This window comes from Choloepus didactylus, chromosome 13 (assembly GCF_015220235.1).
Source record: "Choloepus didactylus isolate mChoDid1 chromosome 13, mChoDid1.pri, whole genome shotgun sequence".
Taxonomy (NCBI): domain Eukaryota; kingdom Metazoa; phylum Chordata; class Mammalia; order Pilosa; family Megalonychidae; genus Choloepus; species Choloepus didactylus.
Window position 1 is genome coordinate 93,224,492 of NC_051319.1, and position 25,522 is coordinate 93,250,013.

At 39.2% G+C, this 25,522-nt stretch overlaps 1 protein-coding gene across 4 annotated transcripts in view; it reads right to left on the reverse strand.

Moving 5' to 3' along the window:
* HTR4 (5-hydroxytryptamine receptor 4) overlaps nt 1-25,522 on the reverse strand; it is a 159,800-nt gene that overhangs the window by 25,220 nt on the left and 109,058 nt on the right. For all 4 annotated transcript variants that reach the window (XM_037802071.1, XM_037802075.1, XM_037802072.1 and 1 more), the window contains exons 5-6: nt 18,502-18,655; nt 1,296-1,864 (exon numbers count right to left, since the gene is read on the reverse strand). In XM_037802071.1, coding sequence (XP_037657999.1) covers nt 1,296-1,864; nt 18,502-18,655 — 723 coding nt within the window. The remainder of the gene's footprint in view (nt 1-1,295; nt 1,865-18,501; nt 18,656-25,522) is intronic.

Consider the following 25,522-nt stretch of genomic DNA (forward strand, 5'->3'; position numbering starts at 1 on the left):
TTTCTGAGCAGCCTCTGAGCCACAGCATTTATATTTCATAGCAATTCCTATTTCCTCTTCTTTTTTTCTAACCATGCAAATGAAAATCCCCCAATTTTCAGCTGCCAGAACAGCTGGATACTGTCATCAGAAAAATTACATGCCTGCCTCATAGAAGGAACTGCTCTTTAGAAATTCCTATGCATCCCAGGGCAGAGACAAAAAAAATCTTTTTGACAGTTCATCTTTGCTACAGCATGAATATACTTATCTCACATGGCTCTTCAGCACAGCTCTAGCCCTGGGTGGCCAGAAAAATCTCATGGTTTGGAAAGAGTCACTAAACATTCAACTCCAAAGTCACTCCTATCTCCTTTAAACCTATGGGACCTTGGGTAAGTCACTTGACCTTACTATGCTTTTTCATATTTTCATTTGTTTCTTCACACTGTTCTCTCTGTCTGCAGTGGCATTCCTGATGTCTCCTCCACATCTCAAATTCGTATAAAATGCTCTTTGGTGAAGCCTTCCTCATTCTAGATTTTCCATACCTCCATTATATCATTTATCCTGTGACATGGCTTTTGAATATTTATCCTTCTATCTTTAAGAGTTTATCATGTTATTTTATGACCATATTAGGATATCCAGCAATTCATAATTATTACTATTATAAACACTAATAAAGTTATTAGTAATATTATGGGTGCTCACTATGTGGCAGGCACTAAATGAATGCACTCTCTCTAACTGTCACAAAAACCCTCTAAGATACATATTATTATTATTACCAATTTTTACATTTGAGGAATTGTGAAACCAAGAGATTATACAGATGATTAGTAGGGGTGCTAAGAATCAAAATAAAGTTTGTTATACTTTAAAAGCCATACTTTTAACCACTACTCTAAAATACTACCTTTCAATAATAGTAGATAACATTTACAAAGTGCTTACTAGGTATCAGGCTCTTGACATACATTAGTTAATTTTATCATCACAAAAAACCTGTGATGTAGATATACAGGTTATTATCTCATATTTTTCCAAAAAAAGTGAAATTAAGGTTCAGAATGGTGAAGTGACTTGCCAAAGTTCGCAGAACTACATTGACTGAATTGGAATGCAGATTGGTCTCTCTCCAGACTCCAAGCCCTTATTTACTAAACTATTTTATGGCTATATGAGGGACTATTCTTTAATCTTGGCAAACACTGCACAGGTTTCAGGAAAACCCTACGAAAACAGAAAACTGGAGCATTAACCCTTTTGAGCAATGCAAATAAATAAAATTTATCAACCCCCTAAGCACTCACCTTAACACATGTGTTGATCCATTAATGGTTGTGGTTGAACAGGGGGCAGTCTGGCCCAGAATGGCAGGTCTTCGGTAGCGCTCATCATCACAGCAGAGGATGATGAGGAAGGCACGTCTAAAAGACTTATTCAAGAAGGCGTAGAGAAAAGGGTTCAATCCGGAATTGATATAGCCAAGCCAGAGAAAAGCGGTCCACACCTGCTCGGGCACAGTGTAGTCTATGAAAGGATCCACAATATTGGTGACAAAGAATGGCGCCCAGCAAAGGCAGAAGCAACCCATGATGATGCCCAGGGTCTTGGCTGCTTTGGTTTCTGTCCTCATGCGATGTGTGCTATGCTGGTCTGCTGGCTGGGGCCTGCCCTCTGTGGGGGCTCCAGCCCGCTGCAACATCTGGATCTGGTGGACATGCTCCTTAGCAGTGACATAGATGCGATAATAAGCCAGCACCATGAGCAGAAATGGGATGTAGAAGGCCACTACAGAGCAGGTGACGGCGTAGGGTTTGTTGACCATGAAGATACAGTACGTAGAGTTAGAATTCTGGTTGAACTTCCTTTTCTCTATCTGAGAGTTGGACGGAAAGAGGAAGTGAGGAAGAGAGAGAGTGAGGAAGGGAAGTAGAAAATGAAGAGGGGGAAGCAGGAGGAGAATAAGGAAAAGATCAAGGATAAAAAAGAAAAGGAGGAAAGGGAGCATTGAAATAAAAAGGGGGAAGGGAACAGAGAAAGAAGGGAGAGGAAGAATAAAAGGAAAAGGGAAAGAGAAAAGGAAAGAAACAAGAAAGTTTATCACCATGGTCTTGTATGTCTTATATGTCTACAGCACAAAGAACCTTGAGGGTAGAAAGGGAAGACAATCACATCCCAGATTTCAGAGGGCTCTGTCCATTCAAGTGAGGCTAAAAGCCCCAGGAAAGAGCAGAAATAAAATGGAGAAAACATATTTCTTCATTCTACCTAACCAACTGGTAGTGGAGTTCTGCCTCTCTTCTTCCTTGCCCATCTGCTTGCACATAATATACCAGAGATTCTTAACAGGCTGGCTGTAGATCAGTAACATCAGAATCCCTTGAGGTTCTTATAAGTGCAGATTCCTGGCGCCACCCAGAGCTATGGATTGAAATCTCTGGGCAATGAGGAGCAGATATTAGCCTTTTTAACAAGTTTTTTTTTTGTTTGTTTTGTTTTTTTTTAATAATTCTTAAACTCATTAATATTTGAGAACCACTGCTCTATGCCATTCTAAACCTAGCTCTTTGGGGGATTTCACGGGGCACTTTGCTAGACTCATTTCTCTGCTAACTATGCACTCTGCTGAAGGTTTTTCTCATTTAGGTAACAGTATTCAAAGTATTGGTATAGAGAAACGGCCAAGAGGGACATTAGAGCTTGAGAGAAAGAAAGGGTAGGCAGTTTGGAATCATGGAGGAAAGATTAAATAGATTGGGTAGAGCAAGATCATTAAGGACCTTGAAACCTCACCAGAGAATGGGACCTAGGCAATACTTACTGCCTTAACCTACTCTCCTCCTTCCATTTTCTCCCAAACCTACTCCATTCTGGTAAGCAGCCCAACCCCATTGAAATTGCCCTGGTCAAGTTATGAATGACTTCCATGTTGTCAAGTCCAGTCCTATGTGCACCTTTTGATGCACCCAAACCCTCCAGTCTTCTTCTTCTTCTTTGGGTAAATATCTTATTGAACTAAAACACATATAAAGTACATAAATATTAAATAAATATATATAGATGAATGGATTATTATGAAGTAAATACATCTTTGTTTTCAGGTCAGGCTACAGAATATTATCAGCTCTATAGAAGCCTTCCACATGCCCTTCCCACTCATTACTTTACATTATATTACAACATGGATTAATTTTATTTGATTTCCAATTTAATATCAATAGAAAAATAAAGCATGTACTATTTGTATCTTAGTTCTTTCATTTGATTTGTACCTATGAGATTCATTTATATTGTTGCATGTACAATTATTCCTTTTAATTGTAGTATATTATTGCACTATAGGAATAAACCACAATTATTATCCCATTCTGTTATTGATGGACATATTCATTGTTTTCACTTTTTTGCTATTTTGAATGAAACTTGAACAAGTTTGTGTGTGTTGTGTGTATGAATATTTTCATTTCTCTTAGGTATACACTTAGGGTTGGAAGACCGGTGTCAAAATGTAAGCACATATGCAGCTTTGGTAAATACTACCAAACAGTTTTCAAAAGTGATTGTATCAATTTACATTTCCACCACACAGGATATGAGAGTTCCAGTTACTCCACATCCTCACCAACACTTAGTGTTGTCAGTGTGTAAAGGTATCTCATTGTGGGTTTGTTTGCTCATTTAATGATGTCATAGAGTTCACTTGATTACATCAGAAAAATACTCCATGCGTCCTTGACTACCTACAGAGGGTTTATTTTTTTTAAATGAAATTTTATTGAGATATATTCACATAACATACAATCCTCCAAAGTGTACAATCAGTTGTTCATAGTATCATCATATAGTTGTACATTCATTACCACAATCAATCTGAACATTTTCGCCTACAGAGGGTTTAGATTAGAATTTGTCTTGTGTCTAAACTTTGTTACTAGAAAGTGTCCTGGGCATCTGTGCCCTTGAAATTCCAATCCATTGGCATCATTCCTGTCTGCAAGTATGTGAGACTGAGCTTCTGTTTCTGTTTTGATATCCTCTCATGTAAAGTGATTATTCAGGTATTTTCCAATTTAAAAAATTGGGTTGTGCTCCTCTTTCTTATTGATTTTTAGCAGTCCTTTTATATTCTGGACCTAAATCTTTGGTGAAATATATGCATCGAAACAATCTCCTATCAGTTCATGGCATGCCTTTTAACTCTCTTACTAGAAACCTGTGATGGAAAGACATTCTTAATTTTAGAACTTAGTCCAGTTTATCACCTTTTTCCTTTGGTTAATAAATCAGTGTTCTAAGAAATCTTTGCTTACACTTATGTATAAATATATTCTCATATATAATCTTTAAGAGACATCCTCCTATATTATCTCAACATATCTTTATTGCATTGGCTTTTAAGTTTAATTCTAGTACCCATTTGGGATTAGTTTTTCTGTTATGGTGTGATATAGGGGCCAAGATTAATTTTTTACCTGATGGACATCCAAATCGATACAACAGCACTTATTAAAAAGAGCATCCTTTCCCAACTACACTGTAGTATAATCTGAGTCATAAATCAGGGGACTGTATATGCAAGGCTCTGTTTCTGAATTTTCTATTTTGTTCCCTTGATTTATATGTCTGTCCATGCACCAATACTTATACTCTTTTAATCTTGGATATCTCATAGTAAAAGTCCTCAAACTGTGGTTCTTCTTTAATGCTATCTTGGTTATTTTTAGATCTCTGCATTTCCATGTAACATTTAGAATTAGCTTATCAATTTCCATAAAAAATCTACTAGACTTTGATTGGAATTGGAATAAAATAATTGAGGAAAACTAATATCTTTACAATAAGTCTTCTAATTAATGAACATGATAAATCTCTCCCTTTATTTAAGTCTTTTAAAATTTCTTTCAGCAATATTTCATAATATTCTGTGTAGATTTTGTGCATATCTTTTGTTATACTTTTTCCTATTTGATTTTTTTTATTGTGCTATAAATGGTGTCATTAAAATTTTTCATTACTAATTGTTTTTTGCTAGTTTGTAGAAATCAGTGAGGTCTTTTTTTTTTTGATATATTGATCTGGTATCTAGCAACTTTACTGAGTTAGTTATTATAACTCATATTTTATCTATAGATTCTTTTGAATTTTCTCCATGAACACTCATTTGATCTGCAAATAAATGACAGTTTTTTTTTCCTTTCTTTCCATTGAACTTGCTATGACCTTGGTATCAATTTGTAAAAACTGGTAATAGTGGACATCCTTGTTTCATTCCCAATTTTAGAAGGAGAGTTTTAATCTTTGTTATTAAGTATGGTTCTTGCTGTAAGTTTTTTGTCAATTCCTTCCATATGATTAAGGAAGTTTCCTTCTATTCTTAGATTGCTTTGAATTTGTTTTCTTATTCTTTAAACCCTGAATGGGTATTGAATTTTGTCAGTGTAGTTTCAGAAGTAACAAGATGATTATGTGTTTTTTATTCTTTCTTTTACGAATGCAGTGAATTATATTTATTACATTATATTCCTGGAATAAGCCTCTTTCTTTACCGGATTCACTGATACACCTAGATTCCTTTTTAGGATTGAGGTACTTTTCTCCCGATTGCTACGAACAGCTCTCAGTCATCAGCCTTCTCAAGGAATAGCCCTTGATTGATGAGAGATGCTTAACCCAATGTCACTGCCTCTTCCTGAGGGCACCCTGCATCTAATGTGTGTGTGTGTGTGTGAATACATATATATATACACACATATGCATATATATAGAATAAAGATACAAATATTCTTTTACTAGTTGTGTAAACATTGAATATCACATCTTATAAGACTATAATATATCTTCCTATTGAATTGATACTTTCATCATTATGAATTCTCTCTTTTCATCTCAAGTAATAATATTTGTCTTAAGTTTTATTTTTATCTGACATAGGAGCACTACACCAGCTGGTCTTTTGATTAGTGCTTGCATAGTGTACCTTTCTCCATATTTTCTTTTTCAACCTTTTTGCCTCTTTAGATTTAATGGGCTTCTTTTATAAGCAGCATTTATTTACACTTTTTCTTCAGTCAACCATTTTTGTCTTTTAATGTCTTTTCTTTGAAGAATTTAAACATGTAATATTTACTATAATCACTGATTGTTTTATATTTAAGTCTATCTTACTATCTGTTTTCTATGTATCTCTTCTGACCTTTGCTTCCTTTTTCCTCCCTTATTGCTTTTTTTGTAAGGATCAAATATTTACTATTATTCTTTACCTGATTTTAGAGATTACAACTTATTATGGTCTATTTTATGTTAATACATTTACAATTGCTTTGGCAATGCAAGGATCTTAAACACTTTAGCTACCCTGACTCAATCACACCTGCCTTATATGCTGTTGTTTTCATGTATTTTAATTCTCTGTATAGTTTTAAAACCACAAGACATTATAATTGTTGCTGTTTTAAATAGCTATTTTAAAAAATATTTACCCACATTTTACTATTTCCTGTGCTCTGCATTCTTTATTTCTGTGTGGTACTTCCATTTGGGATCATTTTCCTTTGGCTTGAAAAATTATTCTTAAAATAACTTTCAGTACAAACCTGCTGCTGACAATTTCCCTCAGTTTTTATATGCCTGCAAATGTCTTTAATGCATCTTCATTTTTGATTAATAATTTCAATGGGAAAGGATTTCCAAATTGTAAATTATTTTGTTTCACTAGTTTAAATAGAGTTCCATTGCTATCCTGCTTCCATCGTTTTATTGGAGAGTCAGTTGTACATCATATTTCCCCTGAGAATGTGCCTGTATTTTTCTTCTAATTGCTTTCAAGATTTTTTTTTCTCTCTGTCTTTGGTCTTCAACAGCTTTGTCATGCAGCCTCATGATGTAGTTTTCTTTTTTATTTAACCTTCTGGGGTTTCATAGAGCTTCTTGATTCTGCAACTGGTAGGTTTCATTTGTTTTGAAAAATTTGGGGCCACTATTTCCTTGAATATTATTTCTGTGCTATTCTCACCCTATTTTCTTTGTGGGATTCCAGTTATATGAATATTATACTTTTTGTGTATTAACTTCCAGTTTACTATTGACATTTTCAGTTGCATCTAATCCACTGTTAAATTTACCTATTACATTTCATATATTAGTTCTGGAATTTCCACTTGATTTTTTCTTGTAGATTCCTGTTCTCTAGTAAAATTTTCCCCGTTTTCCACTTTTTTTTTTTTTTTTTTTTTACTATATTACCCAAAGTTATTTGAAAGTCTTTGTCTAATAACTCCAATAATGCCTATGAGTTTGTTTCCGTTGCCTGTTTCTGTTCTTGGTTTTTGGCCACTTGGTCCTGGTAATTTTTCATTTCCTGGTAACTTCTGATTAAATAATAGGCATTTATAGTAAAAATTTACAAAAACTTTGGATGGTGGCAGGCTACTCTAGATGGGATTGAATTTTTTTTTCTGGCAGGCAGCTAGAATCTGGAGAAACTACCTCAATCATATTAACGTTGGCTTTAATGCATTGTGAAGGAGGGTCTCATTCCAGTCTTTCTGTTTTCATAGCAGTAGCTTCTCAGGTGTCAAAATTAAAGCACCAGAAGCGTTTCCAGGGCCATTCACCCTGGTAAGCCCTCAGCTCTGTTTAATCTCTATCTTCCCAGCATTGTAAGACTGCTAAATTATCTTCCCAGTCTTTCGTCTCCCACAATTTTCTTTCAGTTTGATTTTTTTTTTTTAAATCTAGCCCATGCATCCTCAGCTTAAAGTAAGCAAAAGCTTCAAGGAAAAATTGCATGCTGAATTTTAGGCTAATTTCTCTACAGTTTAGATGTCCTGGGATCTTGTCCCATCTTGGTACCCTCAAACTCCAGTATCTATTTCCCCAGTTTAGGAAACAACCACAAACCTGAGACTGGTGCCTTCTTTTCAGCTTCTATTTCCTTACTCATGAATCAGTGAAGGTCTCAAACGAAAAAATTTAGGTCTTCATTTTCTCTTTGGGATCACAGATACTACAGTCTTAGTTGCCTTGGTTACTCTCCAATACCTTTAAATATGATTTTTTTAATTTTGCATTTTATTGAGTATATTTTATTCAGCTTTAATAGCTGTGGCTATGATAGTTGTCCCTCACAGCCAGAACCATAATTCTAGTGCCCCCCCCCTTTATAATAATATGTCAATAACTTGGCTTTCAGAACAATCTTTCTCTTTGTCCTCTTTCTACCTTCCTGGAAATTCCTTCCAGCCTTCCTTTTGCGGCTCCTCCTTTTATGACCTCTAAATATTTGAGTGTCCCAGGTCTCATTCTTTTAACCTCTTCTCTTCCCTATCTATACACATTTCCTAAGGGATCTCTTCTAGTCATAAGGGTTAAGATAGCATCTAATCTCTGAAAATGTCCTAATTGTTATTTATTCCTAGCCAGGACCACCTATGAACTCCAAAATTTAATCTCAACTCACATATCTAATCTGTATATGTATATTGTCCAAATGTATTTTGTCCAAACCAAGCATTTGATTCTCCCCATCCCACAAGCCCTATTCCAGACACAGTCTGTCCCATCTGGATTGATGGTCATGTGCTCCAATTTTCCCTTTGCTTAGACTAAAATCCTTGGAGTCATAGTTGAATATTTTCCCCCATACTCCTCTTCCAATCCATTAGTAAATCTTACTGATTATATCTTCAAAACATATTCAGATTCCGACTGTTTTTCACAATTTCCATCGCTACTATTGAGGTTGGAACATCACTGTCTCTAGCCTGCTGAATTATTTCAATAGTCTTCCACTCTTGCTCCCCTATTATTTGCTTTTAACAGAGAAACCAGAAAGACCTTTTTACAATATAAATCAGATCATATCACTCATCTGTTTGAAATCCTGCAATGGCTCCGTATTTCACTGATTAAAAGCCAGTGTATTTAAAGTTACCTTCAAGGTCCTACATTATCTTCCCTCTTTATTTTTATTACCTCCTCTCCTTCTTTGTTTCTCTCCTCATTACTCTGCAAACAACCATATTAGCCTCTTTGACATGAAGGCACACAACTCAGGGCCTTTGCACTAGTATTCCTTCCCCTTCTCTTCCCCAAGATATCTGCACAGTCAATGTCCTCACTTCTTTAAAGTCTTTACTCAAATTCACCTTCTCAATCAGGCTGATTCTGAACACCCTCTTTAATATTTCAATCTGCTACTCCATCTACCTTTTTTTATAGCATTTATATCTTGTGACATCTAGATAATCTGCTTATTTTATCTCATCACTACTTGTCTTGCCTCTCCTTGCTAGAATATAATGTTACAATCGTTTGGACCTTTGTCTATTTGTTCAACAATATCTCAAGGACATAGAACAGTGTCTGGAGCATAACAGTGCTCAATAAATATTATAGAGTGAAAGATATGTAAATCTGACAACTTCTCACCACCTCAAGTAACTACTATTTTAGTTCAAATTACCGTCATCACTTGTCAGCACTAATGTTTTCCCTATTTCCACTCCTGCAACTACACAGTCATTGTCTATATCACAGCCAGAGGGATCCTCCAAAACAGGTCAGAGCCCCACCCTGATCAAGTTGGTGGAGTGAAGAGCTTCAGGGATCCACCCACCACAGCTCTGAACAACCAGCAGGAACAGGCACAAATTTCTTTATCATAGCTCCAGAAAACAGTTAAAGGATCACAGTAGCAGATCATCAAGTCAAGAAAAAGACCACTTAAAAGCAGTAGGCTCTCAAGATGCCCTATCTGGCCCCTCCGCAATCCCTCACTGCTTCAGTGTGGAGTCAGCCTAAGGTTTCAGCATGGATCCTTGGTCCTAGTTCCAGAGGGAGCAGAGCACCCTTGAGAGCATACTAGGACCATGTATGTCTGGCACAATCTGTCTGGTGGTGACCTGAGGGACTCCTGTCCCAGAACTTGCCCTGCATGCAGATGGCAGTTCACAGAGCTCTCCTGCAGAATGCTGTGGAAGAGCAGTCAAGTTGTGTTGTCTGGGGCAAGGGATTGCTAGTGGTAGGACATATGGTGCAGTGCCCAAGACTGTGAGGAAACTTTTTCCTAGGGAAGAGGGGACATTTGGAACCATGTAAACAAGGGAATTCCTAAGGCCACTCATGAACGTCCAAGACCAGACACATGAGCAGAAAGGACCCGGGAAACCCTTACACTTTGGCTGGAGCTATTCTCTAAAGTCATTGTAGGCAGAAACTCTGAAGGAAAGCACTCACACGAGTAAATCTGCAAAGACTGGGAAAGGTTTTCTCTTTTTTACATTCTGTGATGGATTGAAGCTGTATGTACCCCAGTAAACATACTCTTAAATCTAATCCATTCCTGCAGTCATGAACCCATTGTAAGTAGGGCCTTCTGATGAGCTTACTTCAGTTAAGGTGTGACCCAGCCCAATCTGGGTGGGTCTTAATCCTATTACTGGAGTCCTTTATAAGTGGAGTGAAATTCAGCCACAGAAGCAAGAGCTGAAATTCACCAGGATCTGAGAAAGAATGGAGAGGCCTGGCGATGCCACAATGTACACTGCCATGTGAAAGAGGAGCCAAGGATCACCAGCAGCCAGCCCCAGAACACCAGCCTTCAGGAAGAAAACCCCACCTTGATGATGCCCTGATTTGGACTTTCTTTTAGCTTCAAAACCATGAGCAAATAAATTCCCTTTGTTTAACTTGACCCATTTCATGGTATTTGCTTGTTTTGCTTGAGCAGCCTAGGAATCTAAAACAGCTTTGCTTTTTTTTTTTTTTTTCTTTTTTAATCTTCTCAGCTCCTGGCATTCAAGAAAATATCTGTCATAACATTATCTAGATACAAGCTTAAGGAACAGACACCTCAGAGACCAAATTTCAGTGAAAACACATTAAAATATTAAAATGTACAGGTTTCAACAAAAGATTACAGAACATATAAAGAAACAGGAAGCAATGGCCCAGGCAAAAGAGAAGACTAAATCATTATAAACCATCAAAAGGAGGATCAGACGTGGGACATTCAAGACAAAGATTTTGTTAAAAAAATGGTCCTAAATATGCTCAATGTGCTAAAACTAACTATGGCAAAGAATAAAGCAAATCTGGAAAATAACAGATAAAAACAAAGAGAATATCAATAGATGGAAATTATTAAAGGGAACCAAACAAAATTGGAGATCACAGTAACAAAAATTGAAAATTCCCTAGAAGGACTCAATGGCGGATTGAAAAAAATCAGTGAACTTGAACATAAGAAAACCGAAATCATCCAGTCTGAGGAGAAGAAAGAGAAAAGAAAGAGGAAAAATGAACAGAGCCTAAAGATTCTGTGGGATACTACAAAGCATACTGATATATGCATTTTTTGAAGTCCAAAAAGGGAAAGAAAGAGAGAATATTCTAAGAAATAATGGCTGAAAACTTCCCAAATTTAATGAAGACATGAATGTACACATACCAAATGCTCAAGGAACTCCAACAGAATAAACCAAATAGACCCCCACCACACCAAGTTATAATTTAACCTGTTGAATGCCAAAGATAAGAGAATTTAGAAAGCTGCAAGAGAGAAAGCAACATGCTTCATAAGGGAGCCTCAATAGATTAAACGCCAATTTCTCATCAGAAACCATGGAGGCAAGAAAACAAAAGGAAGACATATTTAAAGTGCAGAAAGCAAAAACTGTCAATCAAGAATTCCTTATCTAGCACAACTGTCTTTCAAAGATGAGGAAGGGATTAAGATCTCCCCAGATAAACAAAAGCTGAGGTTCTTCATCACCATTAGATCAGCCCTACAAGAAATGGAGTTCTTCAGGTGGAAAGGAAAGGACCCTAGACAATCAACTGAAGCCACGTGAATAAAGATCTCCTGTAAAGATAATGACACAGGTAAATATAAATACCAGCACTACTGTATTTTTGATTTGTAACTCCACATTTTACTCCTGCAAATGTATAAAATGTAATGATAAGTCAATGGTTTGGGGTCATAAAATGTGTAATTTGTGGCAAGAACTATATAAAGGTGGGGGGATGGAGAGGTAGAGGAACAGAGTTCTTTTCTTCTATTGAAGGTAAGTTGGTATTGAAGCAAACAACTGTAAACATTGTAAAACAGATTTAGAATGTTAAATTTAAGCCCCATGGTAACCATAAAGAAAATATCAAATATGCAAACTCATGAAGTAAGAAAGTAAAGTACAGATTACCAGGGGTGGGGAGAGGGGGCAATAGGGAATTAATGCAAAATGAGTGTAGGGTTTCTGTTTGGGGTAAAGGGAAAGTGTTAATAATAGGTGGTGGTGAGGGTACTGCAAACATTGTGATTGTGATTAATCCCACTGAATGAATGGCTTAGGAGGGTTTGGGATGGGAAGATATATGTTTTATAAATGTTTCCATAATTTAAAAAGGAAAGATAAACTAAGGAGGTAATGATAAACGTAATACACGATACTGGAGGGGACCTAAGAGTAAGGAGAAAAGGCTCAAAAAGGACATTATTAGGACATAAGAAAAAATTGGAATATTGAATGTAAGATATACAATAATGTTAAATTTCTTGAACTCGATAACTGCACTTAAGGTAATTTCATAAGTGAATATCCTTGTTCATAGAAATCTACATGGAAGTATTATATGTTCAAGGAGTATGATACGAGCAATCCGCTGTCAAATGTTATAGATAGAATAGATAGATGATACAAAGATGGCTAGATAGGTAGACAGATGGTTAGATAGAAAGAATGATACAACAAAGGTGGTAAAATGTTAATATTGGTGGCTATGGGTATCTGGGCAGGGGATGGATAGGGTATGTTGGAGTTCTCTATATGGAGTGTGTATTATTTTTTCAACAGTCCTGTAAGTTTAAACTTATTTCAAAATAAAAAGTTAAAAAATAAATACCTTGATCTAATAATGGATAAAAGGCCCAAAATAACATTAATGGGACACAGGAAAAAACTGAAATACAGACTGACAACTTTATATCAATGCTAAAGTTCTTGAACTTCATAACTGTACTTAATGTGATTTCATTAGTGAATATCCTTGTTCTTAGGAAATGTATATGGAAGTATTACGCATTCAAAGAGTCTGATGCATACAACCCCCTCTCAAATATTCAGAAAATAGATAGATGGGTTGATATAAACAGATGATAGATAGAATGATAGAGCAGATTGTTTCAAATGTCAAACTTGGTGGATCTCTACGGGGCAGGTATGTTGTTCTTTATACGGGTTTTGTATTATTTTTACAACAGTCCTGAGAGTTTGAAATTATTTCAAATAAAAAGTTTAAGGGAAAAAGAAAAGCTAGGTAATGTCTCTCCTCTGCCCAAAACCCTTCCAAGTTTCCTCTCATCTCTCGGAGTAAAAACTGTTGTCTGGTCCCACGATACCCCTCTGACCCCTGCTCTTATTTTCCCCTTTACTCACTACCTACCATAAGCTCCCAGGCCACTACCTGAACTCACAAAGCAGCTCCCATTCAGGGCCCTTGCCTTTATTGTAATTTTGGCCTGAAACACTTTTTTTCTACATACATACATGACTTGCTCTCTCCCTTTCTGCAGGACTCATGTTAGTGGAACCTAATCAAAGAAGGTGAACTCATACATCTAAAATAATAACATGTTCCCATCACTATCTTTCTACCCTATTTTTGATACAACTGGAATAAACATATTAAAATTAATTTCACCTGTTTTTTTTTTTACCTTTTTAATGTGGTTTCTAGAAAATTTAAAATTACATATGTAGCTTTCATTTGTTCTGATCGTATTTCTAGAGGGCTAGAATGGATCTAGACCTCATGAACAGGCAATTACAACACAAAATGAAAAGTGGTACAAGAGCGGAAAAAACTTCCCGGCCTTGAAAAGTCGAGGACTACCTGGAGGAAGTGGCATAGCTCATTTTGAGTCAATTTCTTTTCTTCATACGCTTAACACACCTGAAGCCTTCTGCTTTCCATCTAGTTAGAAACAAGGGAAAAGATCTTAAAGATTTCTTTAGTCCCTTAAAGCTTATTTTGCTTAAAGAAAGTCATTATATGAACACTTAGCTCTGATTTTTTAGAGGATTTCTTTCAAATTTTAACCCTGCAGGTGGTTGATATGGTTAATAGTAAGCAGGTACCCCATTTCCCAGTGTGGTGAAGTAAGTAGGAACGCCTCTATCTTGCTTTCATAAATGTACAAAAACTTCCGGTTACTTTCCTTGGAAATTCTACATCAGAAAGTCAGAGTAATGAACCCTCATCAAAATTCCCAATCCACAAAAACTTCTTCTTCCAAAGATCTACTCCACTGGGGAGTAAATTAAGCGGAGAAATTAAGAACATGGACTCTGGCGCCCAGTAAGCTTGGGCTCAGAGATAGGCTTCTACCAGGGTAGCTGACTTTAACTAATGACTTAGTTATTAGTTAACACTCTCTGATTGTCAGCGTCTCATCTATAAAACAAGCACAATAGTAGGATACAAGAGGGTTGATGTGAGGTGTAAATAAGATTCAGGGCAGTAATGGTTAAAAAGGTGTTTGGTACATAGTAAGTGCTCAATTGTTCTTGGCCATTTATTGTTCTATTCACTGTTTGAAGCTTGGATTGCAATTCCCCCAAAGCATAATAGAACCTAGAGTCTGAAAGAAGAGGGCCAGAATTCAAAAAAATATTCAAGCAATCTATTTTACAGACTGCTTTCCTACTTCTCCACTCCCCTGCTCCCAGCATTTCCTGCAGAAGCGTGAGGAACTCTTGTTCTGTCATTCCTTGGTTTAGAAGTCCTTTCCTGGGACAAGGAATAGGTGGGACTAGGAACAGCTGGAAAGAGGAAGAGGCCGTTGTTCCTCTGGCTGGTCCTGTTGCTCTAGAGCTTGCTCTCCACCTCCCCTATCCATTCCCCCTTCTACATCTAGATGGATTCTGGGGTCGATTTTAAAGCAACTGTCTTGACAACTTCTTAGAGAATATATTCCTGCTAATGAATCTATAGCTTTGGATCTTCATTTCAAGTTTGGTATTACAAAGATACTCTGTCAGAGCTGGTAGGTTCTTCAAGAACATCTGGACAAGGATTGCAAATGCCTGGCATATGTGCCATATGCCTTTATCCTACACCCATCAGACACCCTTCTCCACTGAGGACCAATGAATCTCTGCAACACAGCCCCCAGAAAGTGGGATTCAGGACCCAGTTCTCTCAACTACTGGCCCAGGGCTCTCCTCATTCCCTGGCAGCTTCCATCCACATGTCTGGGTCATTGTAGACCTCATAGACTCTCAGCCTGGAATGGGATAAGGGCCTATTCTAGTTTGCTAGTGCTGCTGGAATGCAAAACACCCGAGATGGATTGGCTCTTATAAAAGGGGGTTTATTTGGTTACACAGTTACAGTCTTAAGGCCATAAAGTGTCCAAGGTAACACATCAGTAACTGAGTACCTTCACTGGACGATGGCCAATGGTGTCTGGAAAACCTCTGTTAGCTGGGAAGGCACGTGGCTGCTGTCTGCTCCAAAGTTCTGGGTTCAAAATGGCTTTCTTCCAGGACATTCCTCTCTAGGCTGCAGCTCCTCAAAAATGTCACTATTAGTTGCACTTGAGATATTTGTCCTCTCTCAGCTTCTCTGGAGCAAGAGTCTGCTTTCAACAGCTGTCTTCAAACTGTCTCTCATCTGCAGCTCCTGTGCTTTCTTCAAAGTGTCCCTCTTGGTGGTAGCAGCTTGCTCCTTCTGTCTGATCTTATATAGTGCTCCAGTAATTTAATTCAGACCCACCCTGAATGGGCAGGCCAACACCTCCATGGAAATTATCCAATCAGAGTCATCACCCACAGTTGGATGGGGTGCATCTCCATAGAAACACTCAAAGAATTACAATCTAATTAACACTGATAGGTCTGCCCACACAAGATTATACCAAAGATAATGGCATTTGGGGGGACATCATACGTTCAAACTGGTACATTCCACCCCCTGGACCCCAAAAGGACATTATCTTTCCATATACAAAATACATTCATCCCACAACAATATCACAGAAACTTAAATCATTTCAGTAACAATAGTTAAGTACAAGATTCCATCAAAATCAATTATAGGTGTGGTCAGTCCTAAGGCATAATTTTCCTTTAGTTGTGGATTTGTGAACTTAGAACAAGTTATGTGTTTCCAATATACAAAGGAGGGACATTCATAGGATAAACATTCCCATTGCCATAAGGAGAAACAGTAAGGAAAACAGGGTTAACAGGACCAAAACAGTTCCTAAAACCCACAGGACAAACTCCATTAGATTTCAAAGTCTGAGAGTCATTTACAGAATGATATTGCATCCTTGGGGCTTGAGAGAGAGGGAGTCCAACCCTTCCTAAGGACCTTTTTGGCTGCCCTTTCCTCTCCAAATGCTGTGGTGAGTGCTCCAACATATCCACACGCTGGGGAGACCACCTTCTCGGCCCCACCCCTCAAATATCAGGGCAGCACTCGGATTCCTTTCCATCTCCGGGGCACATGTTCAACCCCTTCAGAACAGTGTGGTGGCAGCCAGGCTCTTCCCAATTCCCTGGGAATGTGCTCCACCCTCTTTGGGGCTTGGGGTGGCAGAACATTTCCTGAGCATCGAGGTGGAAGGCCTGTCCTCGACCTCCAGGGTAAACTCACCCTTTCCATGTGTGTGGGCTGCTCTGCTCTTCCAGCCTGAGACCTCTTGACTCCAGACCTCAACCTCCATGGCTGTGTCTTCGAAGAAATTTTTCCTTCAATTTTGTTCCTTGTCTATCTCCTCCAGTCCAGACTGGCAATGGCTTTGTCTATAAAGATCTCACAAAAATTCTGTTGGCTTTGCATGAATCACACAGGGGTCAAAGCCATCAGACAATAGGACTTTCCACAAATCCTTTCTGCTTAACTCCTTTTCCAATCTTGACTTGTACTGAAATGGTGACTGGGTTCCATGTTTGGTTACATCTTCATCTTGAGCTGTAGCTTCTGGGATTCCATCCCCTGGAAGCCCATAATTTTCCAAGCCATCAGCTTCTGGTTTCTTTGAACCCAAGAGTTCAGTTCTAAGTTTATCTCTCCCCACTCGCATTTTACTATAAGCTGCAAGAAGAAGTCAGGGTACATCCTCCACACATAGTCTGGAGATCTCCTCGGCTAAGTATTCCAGTTTGTCGCTTTCAAATTCTTCCTTCCATCTGACACCAGGACTCAATTTGGCCAAATTCTCTGCCACTGTAAAACAAAGATCGCCTTTCTTCCAGTTCGCAACAACACATTCATCATTTCTGTTCCAGGCCTCGTCAGAAGTATCTTTAGAGTCCATATTTCCACAAAAGAGTCTTTTCAAAGCAGTTTAGGCCTTTTCTATCAAGCTCCTCACAATTCTTCCAGAATCTTCCCCTTATCCATTTAAAAAGCCGTTCCAACATGTTTGGTATTTGCAAACTCAGCAGCAAAAGCACCCCACTCCTGGTACCAAAATCTGTTCTAGTTTGCTAATGCTGCTGGAATGCAAAACACGAGATGGATTGGCTTTTATAAAGGGGGCTTATTTGGTTACACAGTTACAGTCTTAACTTGTGTTAAGTGTCCAAGGTAACACATCAGCAATTGGGTACCTTCACTGGAGGATGGCCAATGGTGTCTGGAAAACCTCTGTTAACTCGGAAGGCACATGGCTGGCATCTGCTCCAAAGTTCTGGGTTCAAAATGGCTTTCTCCCAGGACATTCCTCTCTAGGCTGCAGCTCCTCAAAAATGTCACTATTAGTTGCACTTGGGATATGTGTTCTCTCTCAGCTTCTCCGGAGCAAGAGTCTGCTTTCAATGGCCATCTTCAGACTGTGTCTCATCTGCAGCTCCTGTGCTTTCTTCAAAGTGTCCCTCTTGTCTGTAGCAGCTTGCTCCTTCTGTCTGAGCTTATATAGTGCTCCAGTAATTTAATTCAGACCCACCCTGAATGGGTGGGCCAAAACCTCCATGGAAATTATCCAATCAGAGTCATCACCCCCAGTTGGGTGGGGCACATTTCCATGGAAACACTCAAAGAATTACAATCTAATTAACACTGATAGGTCTGCCCACACAAGATTACACCAAAGATAATGGCATTTGGGGGGACATAATACATTCAAACTGGCACAGGGTCTCTTGGGGTATCTTACATACCTTGGTGCCTAGCTGCCAACCTTTGAATTCCTGTTATTTCTAGCTGTGTGACATTGACATTGGGCAAGTTATTTAACTTTTTTGAGCCTGGGGTTTTTCATCTATGAAATGGGGGAAATAATTATACTTTTCCCCATAGGCTATTGTCACGATAAACTATTTAGTATATTTCCTGGCATACAGTAAGTATTTAAAAATGTTATCTTTCTTTTTAATTTTTGTCACTCAGACCATTATCAGCATCTTTCTTAGAGCATCCACCCAACTTCATGTTCTCTGTTCATTTAGAATCACAAGCAAAGTTGATCTGACAGCAAACTGATGGGTCTGCATGGGTACTCACCGAATCAAGTATGCCAATGTTATTCCAGCCTTGCATTATGGGGAGGAAAGAGATAAATGTGGGGATGACCCAACAGCCTCCCAGCATTAGTGCGATGCGCAGGGGGGTCATCTTGTTCCTGTAGACCAAAGGCTGGCAGCAGATGGCATAATACCTGGAGAGAGAATGGAAGGGAGATTGCCATGGGCAAGGAGGAATCGGAGGGAGAATAACAAATAAGAGAAGAGAGGAGAAGGAGAAGGGGAGAGAAGGAGGGAGAAGAGGAAATATTGGGACAGAGGAGAAGTGGAGGGGAAGCAAAGAATAAAAATAAGAAGGGAAGAAAACAGAGAATAATGGTGGGAAAAGGGAGAGTACGCAGCAGAGGAAGGGAAGGAGAAGAAAAGAAAAAAGGAAAGAAAAAAGTGATTATACACTAAAATGTAGCATATTGGACAATGAGTGTATGTTCATATAAATATATACTTTAGGTCACACCTGAGAATCATTGCTTGGACTCTGCCCCACATCCTCTTCTTCTAGTATCTGGAGGAGCTCAACACACACCTGAGGGCCTGCTACATCTCAGGCACTGTCCTAACAATACCCTGATGCCCGGGCTTTTTAGAAGCTGCTATCCAGCCTTTGTGGTGCTCTTTTGGTAACTCTGTTTCCAATGTGAGATGACCCAGGCATGTCCTGGCACCCCAGCTCTGACAACTACATCTCAGACTTGTCCCCTTTCTCATGATCATCTGCCTATGCTAAAGTGGTGTTCTAAGACAGTGCTTCTTAAATTGTGGCCCAAGAACACTCCAACCTGCCCATTCTCTCCCTGCATCAAACTCATCTGAGGAGACCTATTTAAAATGCAGATTCCAAGGATCTATGGATGCCTCCTGAGTCCAAACCTGTTGAGGAGGGACCTGGAGTTTGCATTTTAACAAGTGGGAGTCACTGCTCCTGCTTGCCAAGTATGACCAATTTCCTTCCTTCCAGGCACATGAACCTCCTGGCCTTCTTGTGGTTGGGCAGGGCCAAGTAACTGGTTCTGGCCAAAGAGTTGTGAGCAAAATTGACACATTATTTATGGGTGAGACCATTTAATTGCCCCTCACCATCCTCCAGAGGATAAGTGGGCAGACCCATGATGAACATGAGTCACTGAGGTTGATGTTTGTTGTTGCAGCATAATCTAGCCCATCCTGTCTGACTGACACATCAAGCCACTTAGCGGACTCAGATGTCCACTAGCTTTAAAAACTTCTTTGTTTCTTGGTTTGTGCGCCCTTATGATTTCCTATCCACAGGCTATCTGTATTGGAATTGAGGCTATACTCCCTTTGGAAAGATCTCTCTGACGGCAAGAATTAAAGTTTCAAATATCTCCTGCTCCATCATTTCTTCCCTACTGATAGGGACCACCCTCATTTTTCTGGGTCTTCTCTCCCTCATAGGACTCACTTTTTTGAGATCTGTTCTATGAGACTAGCTTTCATTCTACCTCTAGCTCCTGGGCCTCTCCTCTGAAACTTGCCCCATTTAGAGGGCTAGTCTCTAACTCCCAGACCGCCCCAATGTATTATTCTAGTTTTGGAGGTCACCCTTCTATGCCCAGGCTTGTCATGGAATTTGAAAACAGTCAAAATCCTACAGTAAATCTATCAGCTATTTGTCTTTAGAATAATCAAAAATAAGTTTAAAAAGACAAGCTGAAGGCTAAATCTTTTCTTTAAGATTTTGCACCATTTAGTAACGAGCCATCCCCACCTACCTCTCATTTTATGCTGTTCACTTTAGTTTTTCCCACCTCTTCTTTTCTTTCCTTAATTCAAAGTATAACTAATATAACAATGACTATATTCTTTGAAGAGGTGGTGGTAGGATGAGTTGGGAGGGAGGGTGGAACCCATTATCAGAGCATAAGAAGTGGGTGCCTCAAGAACTAGAAGGGGAAAATTCTGTCATTCCTTCTAAGGCATCAACGAACAATTGACCACACTACATCAGAAAGTTTCCTGGGTCTGATAGCCCATTGGGAGGTTCTTACCTAGAAAGGCAAGCAAGGGTCAACAGACAAAAGAATGGGGAGAGGAACTCAATTGCGGACCCCAGTCAACCAAGATAGTGGCATGTGATGCTTCAGCATACTATGTCCCCTACAGAATCTTTGAAAAGCTAGCAAAAGCTGTCAGAGCCAACTTCCTCAGAAATCAGGAAAACAGTTAAAGGGTTTCAGTAATTGGGCAAGGGCCAAAATTTTTTTACATGCAGCTTTCAAAATGTTAGGAGAGGCTTCTGGCACCCTTGCTGGCCCTGACACAAACCCCTCCCTGTCACAGAGTTAGGCCAGCTTGCGCTCCCATTGAGGGTCCTGAGAGAGCAGAATAACCCCTATGCACATACTGTCAGAGCCAGTCTATTAGGTGGCAGCCTGAAAAAAAATGAAACAAGAAACTTCTCTCAAGCTTGCCCTCCCAGAGCTTGTCCTGCAGGCAAAAGTAGCTTGCAGACAGCTAAAGCAGCATAGAGAGCACTTAGGTCAAAGCCTCCTGGGGCCAAGTATTGCCTGATTTAAGTTATACAATATAGCCCCAGGGAGGAGGAAGAAAATCTATTTCATACGGAGTAGAGGGGGCATTTACATTACTGTGAACAGAGGAATTCCTGAGGCCACAAGCAAGCAGAGTCCCAGGACAAGAAATAGGTTCAGAAAAGACTGAGAGGACACTGCACTTCACATTTGCCTTGGGCTGATTTTCTAGGCAGGAGGAGTAAATTCAGAGAGCATCCATCAAAGCAGAGCCAATTTTCACAGACAGTGGATTAAACTGTTTTTGTTAGCTCCTGGCAATCAAGGAAATATCTGTCATATCACTAGCTGAATACAAACTTAAGGAACAGAGAGCTCAGGAACAAAATCCCAGTGTTAAAACCTTAAAGTATTAAGGTGTCCATTGTGACAATAAAGGTTACAAGACAAAGAAATAGGAAAACAGCCCATCCTAAGGAACAAGATAAAAATCCAGAAACTATCAACAAAGAAGACCAGAAAAAGACTTTCAAAAAAATGACCCTAGGTATTGCTCAAGGAAATAAAGGAAAACACAGAGAGAACTCAAGAATATCAGGAAAAAAATGAAGGAACAATATGAGAATGTCAGTGAAGAGACAAATTTTTACAAGGATGTGAAAGGCCATATCTAGAGCTGGAAAATGGTAAGGCTTTCTCCAGTGTCTTTTAATTGGGCCAAGGGTGGTGGAAGAGGAAGTGTAATCTAGATGCTACAATTCATTTAGGCTGCTTTCTAGCCTTCCATGGAACAATTCCCATTCTTTTTTTAAATAGAAAACTTTTACAAAAGTGGTTAAATAAATGCCCAAATGACAAGTGTGGTTCCAGATGGCCAGGATTAACTAAGATGTGGCAAGGGCATTTACAAAGTAATTTCTTATGCAAAACATTTCAAATTATTGCTCATAAAACTCCATTAAAATCCCGTTTGGTAGACCAGCCACCAGCTTTCCCAACTGCCACCATGTATAAATATGTGATCAAATTGCTTTTAAATGTCTCTGGGGACACAATTTACTTTGACAACTCTTAGATGAGAGCTGTGTATTTTAAGCTCCATGCTAAACCCTTCCCCTGCTCCTCCTGCAATTAAGAAAATTCTACCTCCTCACTTCCTGCCTTCCCAACCAAGGGGAAGGCAGAGGAAGCAATGAGAACTGACTTTCAGAATTGGAGGAGATCTTAGCAGTCAACTTTATGTATTCACACCTGGGTACCAACTGTTCCTGAGTTATCCATTTACAAACTCTGTGGTCCTGGGTCAGTTTCTTAAGCTCCCCAAGATCCAGTTTCTTCATCTGTAAAGTGGGGATAATTATAACTAGCTCACCGATTTGCTGTGAGAGTTGATGAAACAATATGATTAAATTTTAGGAAATTCCTGACAAAGCTTAGTAAATAGCAGTTATTATTTTTACTATCATTCCCTCTGATTAAAAAGATATTAATATTTGTTTTGTACACATCATTATAAACTGATTTAAATATATTTTGGGACCCAGGTCTCTAAATTATTTAAGAAATAAAATAGAAGTCCATTGGTTCAACATTTCTCCTACTCATTGATTCCAAGAAACAAAAGGTCAATGAGTTGGTCCCAAAGGTGGATGGAAACACTGAGATCACATTGGCTCCCTGGAGCAGAGTTGACTATTTGTACAATCCTTCACAGACTTAACCCAGGCCCAACTGCCTCCCTGAGATGGCTGAAGGCAGCACCTCCTTGGCTGAACTCTGGGACCAAATCGCTAGTCAAGTTCAACTGAGAAAAGAAATGTCTATCACAGGAGACTGGCGAAGTAGAAGCTGCCTTCCAAGACAGACATATGTGAATGTAAATCACATTCCACATGTGAATGGAAATGAGAAAACTTTCCACTACAGACATTTTTTCACAATTCCTAATTCATAAAGCACAAGTGTGGTAAACTGAATTATGTACCCCAGGGGTGGGCGGAACAAAAAAAACTCCATGTTCTTAACCCATTCCTGTGAGTGTGAACCCACTGTAAATAGGACCTTTTGAAGATGTTATCTGACCTAACTGAATGAGGTTGGGCCTTAATCCTGTTACCAGTTGCTTTAAGAAGAGAAAGCCACATAGAGGAGAAGAAGCTGGAAGTCAGTGGACCCTGGAAGGGAAAGGAATGGATGTTGCCATGTAATTGCCATGTGACAGAAAAGCCAAGGACCTAAGGATCCTTGGCAGCCAGCTCCAGAATGTTACAGACTTAGGGAGAAAGCATCACCTTGCTGACACTTCAGTTTTGGACTTCTCCTAGCCTCAAAACATGGGCCAATACATTCCCATTGTTTAAGCCAACCCATTGTATGGTATTGTATAGCTTAAGGCAACAAGCTAATGATCTTCAAAACTTATGACTAAGGGAACAAAAAGCTCCACTGAGTCAGTAAACATTTGAATTGGAACACTTTGCCTTTAGCAAGAAAAGCAGCAACTTCCAGGTCCACCTCTTTCATGGATTTCTCCTCTGACCCTGGACAAATCACTTGAGCTCTTTGTGTCCCTGTTTTCTGATGTGTAAAATGCAGGATTAATTACATCTGAGTTTTTGTAGGGTGTGTGGCTGTGATGTATTAAACATGGCCATAAATTCTTCAACACTCCTCCCATCAGAGGTGCACTGTCTGTACCTTCCCTTGAATCTGGGCTGCCTGTGTCTGCTTTGACCAATAGACTGACTGGCCTAACTTCTAAGAGTTAGTGACCACATGGACAGGAAAGATGCCCAGCTGAGCCCAGCCTTCCAGCTGTCCCCGCTATAGTGCCAGGCATGGGTGTGAACTGCCTTGCACCCTCCAGACCAGACAAGCCCCCAGCTGGCATTCACATCAAGGGATTCAGCCAAGCACAAATTCCTGATGCACAAAATTCTGAGATCTAATAATAATAAATTGTTGTTTAAACCATTAAGTTTTGGGGTAGATGCTATGTGACAATGGCTAGCCAGAACAGCAGTAAACAGGTAATATACAGTCTGTGGTGATTGTGGGGGTTCTCCAGTTGAATAGTGGTCACCATCCAGGAGGTGATCTAGCTAAGTTTTGCAGCTGAGCTCTGGATGAAGAGACTTTCTGTAGTTGGTTTTGTTATATTTTAATTCCTCTGATCTCCCTTTGAGGAGGTAGAGAAGAGAGAAGAGCAGCAGTAGCTTCAAGCAAGGACTAAAGGTCTTTTCTCTGTGGTTCCCTAGGGCTTTTGCAAGCTGCCAGTCACCTGAAGCATGAAGGAGGAAGACCCCAGCAGAGACATTCTCCAGAAGCCAGGGGCAGGAAGGGAGGCTGAGAATACAGCCAAGAGCACAGGCAGAACATTGGGTTCCAGGAAGAGAAGACTCCTTTCTGTCAGGAGTCTGGAGGACATCAGATCAGGCCTTCGCAGGATCCGTAATCCCACTTGCAATGTGAAGCTTTAACATTTACTATGTTGATCTCTGTTAAATATTCTTCTGCACCTTCACGATAAGGAGCCGTGTAAGAAGGGGTCTATCAGCTATCTGGAAAGGTGTGTTTCTTTTTATTATTATTATTATTATAGACTAAGGAAAAATGGATAACCTGCCAAATACATCATCTGAGAACTTGGCTCGGGCATATTGGGCACATTTGTGTCCAAGGTATACTTTATAACAGGTAGAAAGTGATCAATCTGCCAACAGACACTGGCTGACTGTCTCACTCACCCTTCCAGACTGAGCTCAAGGATCACATCCTTTGGAAAGTCTCTGTGGTTCTGAAAAGCAGTGATAGGATCCCCAGCTCTTCCTTGGTTTCTTACAATGCCTTGTATATATCCGTAACATAGCATTTCTCTAAAGGTATTGTAATTGTTCACTTTCTTCTCTACTGCCAAAGCTACTATTCTACTACCCATATTTTGAGAGCACACTATGTGATAGGAAGTGCATTCTATATTATATCTATTTCTTACACCATCTCTGCAAGGCAGTTCTCAACATTCTTATTTAAATATGAAGAAATTGAGGCTCAGAGAGTTTAATCCACTTGCCCAAGATCACACAGTCAAGATATGGTAGAACTTGGACATAAACCCCTGGTAATGCTTGTGAGTAGGGCATGATCAGACAACAGCAGCCCTTTCTAGGAAGAGAAAGGTGAGTAAGAAGTGCCCTAGAGTTTTCTGAACTGAGGACACACACACAAAAGACATATTTAAAGGAATAGTACAGGAATAATACAAGAATAATAATTACTACTCTACTTCAATAATCTAGAAATGAGATGGGATAAAGGAGTAGAGAGGAATAAGGATTTGAAAGATACTTAGGAAAATATAGATAGGACATGGCAACCAGATGGTTATGGAAGACAAGTAAAAGAGGACCTCAAAGAATTGTGTTTAAATGACTAAAAGAACAGATGTACCTTTGAGGCACAAAGTGGAAGAGCATATTAGTTTAGGATGGAAATTTCCACTTTGGGCAT